A 3,465-nucleotide genomic window follows, 5' to 3' on the forward strand; every position below is an offset into this window, starting at 1 on the left:
TTTTAACCTGGTTACATTTCAACTGACTTTTTTTACTGAGTGAATGAACAAAATAATAAAAGAGGAAGAATAGAATAGAATAACATAGAATGGCTGCTTATTGTGAGTGCTCCACACCAACTGTGCAGCTATAAAATATAAATAGTAAGATAGCAGGAATAAATATCAAACAGGAGATATACATATAAATATAAACAAAATACATATATACAGACAGGAGGAATATAAACAAAACAAGACAAAGGCACACATTAGAAGAACAGGTTAGAAAGTCCTTGGAAGCAGTGCATCTATGTAGAGACAGTGGCACTCGAGTATAGACTATATTTGTTGAGATTATTTCTTTTTCAACTGAGCCACAGTATGTAGACTCATACCACTTCATATTCATTTTTGTGACTTTTAATTGAGAAACATTTTAAAAAACAAGCAAAAAAAACAAACAAACAATAAAACATTGGTGGTAGACATCTTGTAGTTCCCCATATATTGTTCCCATTTCTTGCATAAGCTAGAATAACAGAAATATTGGTTGCATAATTCTAGAAGACAAAGAAGATATGTCACGTACAACTGTAAAAGAAAAAAGTCATTAAAGAGCTCAGAAGGGTTAAATATGAAATGTTATCATATTGTTTGACCTTGGATGAATTTGTGATTGTATGTAGAACAAAAACATTAATCTAGATATCAAAATAACATTTTTTAAGTGAAAACAATGAAGAATTAAAGATAAATGTGAGTAAAAAGCCATGACAAGTAAGCCATTCATATGGCTTGACTGCCACACCCACCTGAGCTACCGAACCAAAAAGCTCCGCCTCAGTCTTTATATCTTGAGGCTAACTTCAGGCTATAAAAAGAAGGATCAAACTGTAACAAGCGCACACTCTTTAAGTTTGCTTGGTGATCTCCTTTACAAGTAAAGTTAGCTTAATGCTTTAATTTTTGAGAACACAGCATTGTTTCATTCGATAGCATTGTTGAGCTTTTCTCTAACTTGCGACCTGTAAATCTCGAGCAGAACCATGGCAGGAGACCGGTCAGATCATCGGGTGCTGCAGTATGAACAAAGTCCTGTAAGTTTTCACTTGTCACCATATGAACTTTGTGCACTTTTCCCACAGTGCATCCACTTATGAGTAAAGTGTGATCAAAGCTGGACTAGAGATGTAATGAGTGAATTGTGGTGCATAACTTATGAAAAATAAGTATATGCATGTACATTTTGTCTGTGTGATTCTGACAACTTTTCTGGGTGATTGTATGTTTGAGAAAATATAAGTTTTAAATGATGTTCTACCTCTGGCTTTCCTTCTACAGTCCTTCTACATTAGAGAGTATGCATATATCCATACCTTAAAATGGACATTAATATCTTTAGGGCTAGGTTCTATCTTCTGAACCAAAAGCCCAACTTTGTTTAAGCAGCATATATTTTTCTTATGAAATCAGTTTTAGCCCTGCAAATATTCCTTTATTCATTTTTACTTTAATAGATTATCTAAATAATTTGATTGAAATAGGTAATGTTTCTAAAAAGTTTTCTAGAACTGGGTACGCCGTGGAAATACAGTACTTGCCATTCTTGCAAAATACACATGAACCTGTTGACATCAACTATGCAGCAATTTCATTTCCAGCAAGTGTCTCACAGCCTACGTTGTTGGTGCAGTGACATTAAAAATGATTTTTAGCAAACCAAAGCAAAAAAGTGGTTCTCAAAAATGTAAAGAGACAAGAGAGCAGGATGAGGATACCACCAGGTGTACGGATCTGAGCAGTGTTGCAAGGCCCAAAGTTACAAAGTTCTGATGGGCAAGCAGTAGCAATCTTTGTGTTTTTGTAAAGGACTAAAACATTGCACCGTTCATGTTGAAAATGTGCACTCGTATTTTAATACATGCATGTGATATGTCGACAAGTTGGTAAATTGGAAATGACTGTTGAATGAGGAATTCTGGAAATCAGTTTGTTAGCAAGACTCAACCTGTTTTAGGCTTGTGGTAGCCTATTTGAAGAAAACTGTGTGAGTTTAAGAGCATAAGAGTAAATAAAGGTGTCCGTTCACGCAACCTCTGACTGAGGTGCTGATAAAAAGCTTGAATGATGACAACTGCTATATCTTAGAGACAGTTATGTCACAGAGTTTTTACTGTGGACTTGCTTTCCAGGAGCTGAAAAACAGAAGAAAAAAACATTGTGAACATATTTTCTTTAAAGAAATTTCAAGTTATATAGCTGAGACTGCAGCTACAGCACCAATGCCTGCTCATAATTTCACCAAAGCTAATTAAATCTTTGTAAAATGTTTTTGATGACACTAACACGATTCACACACACTGTTATGTAATTTGAAGATTGTCATACAATTTATATTATCTGCACTCAAAGGGACTGGATGCTGGTCCATTAGTGCTACTGTGTACTCACTGGGCACACATCTGGACCTGTTTAGCTAATAATATGCGTTTTATGTTCAGTACATCATGTGCTCTGCTGCTCACTTATAAATAAACAAAATAGATACAATGTTAACATGAATTTATTTTCCTAGATTATTTCTTTCTTCAAAAACCACTTAAGAATCAACGTGCTACTGTTGGAGTATTTATTACTGCTGCAGTATGTTTATAGAAAAATTATAGACTTCAAATGAACAATGTAAATATGTAACCACATAATAGTAAAAAAAAAAGAAATGAAAAGACTCTTAGCTAGAAGCCAAATCCCTTTCAAATTGTGTCAACTCTGTCTTGTCTTTTAAATGTTGGCCTATTCTTCACCTCTCCTGCTCTTTTATCATGTGACACACTGAAGTCCCCAAGTGCAAGTCGATATCTGTTATAAGCTTCTTCTGCAGATGGGTTTCCAATTATGCAATTCCCAGTTAGTAGTTCACTTTTTCTTTGTAATTAAAAGCACCACTTTATAATGCAGAGATCGCACTGCAGAATTAACATAAGCTCAGAACAAAATCTACAGTTCCCATCTTTCTAGCTCAGTGAATGTGACCCACAGCAAAAACTGCATCGAGCCATTGGTCTGAAACAAGATGCCTTACACAGACATTTCCAGGTATAAGATAGGACATTAAGAAATGGTTTATACTCTAAATCGGTCATGTCTACACAATTCCAAATCCATTGAATCAAGTTGCAATTGGCACTCATTTTTCATACATGACTGAGCCTCCTGGAATTTTACTGAACTTAGTGACAAAACCTATGTGGTAATAGCGGCTAACCTTGATATAAACAGGACTTGCACAAGACTTTTCAGCTTGTAGTGAGGAGAAAAAGCAGGAGTCAACTTTTTTCCTGACACGAATGTAACAATAGACACAATGGGACCTGAGTCAACAAACAAATGTGACTCAAAGCTTCTTTGAACTAAATGACCTGAGTGTGTTTGTGGTTAAAACACACTCATGGATGTGTGTGTGTGTGTGTGTGTGTGTGTGTG

The 3,465-nt window shown here is 35.4% G+C and overlaps 1 protein-coding gene across 1 annotated transcript in view; it reads left to right on the plus strand.

The window, feature by feature from the left end:
- The first annotated feature begins 750 nt into the window (after positions 1–750).
- Positions 751–3,465, plus strand: part of LOC102310650 (chloride channel protein 2) — a 56,748-nt gene continuing 54,033 nt past the window's right edge. Inside the window, exons 1-2 of the mRNA XM_042215862.1 lie at positions 751–922; positions 1,025–1,079. Of these exons, the coding sequence (XP_042071796.1) occupies positions 753–922; positions 1,025–1,079 (225 nt within the window). The 5' untranslated portion in view covers positions 751–752. The remainder of the gene's footprint in view (positions 923–1,024; positions 1,080–3,465) is intronic.

This window comes from Haplochromis burtoni, unplaced genomic scaffold (assembly GCF_018398535.1).
Source record: "Haplochromis burtoni strain Fernald_Lab_line unplaced genomic scaffold, NCSU_Asbu1 Contig_848, whole genome shotgun sequence".
Lineage (NCBI taxonomy): Eukaryota > Metazoa > Chordata > Actinopteri > Cichliformes > Cichlidae > Haplochromis > Haplochromis burtoni.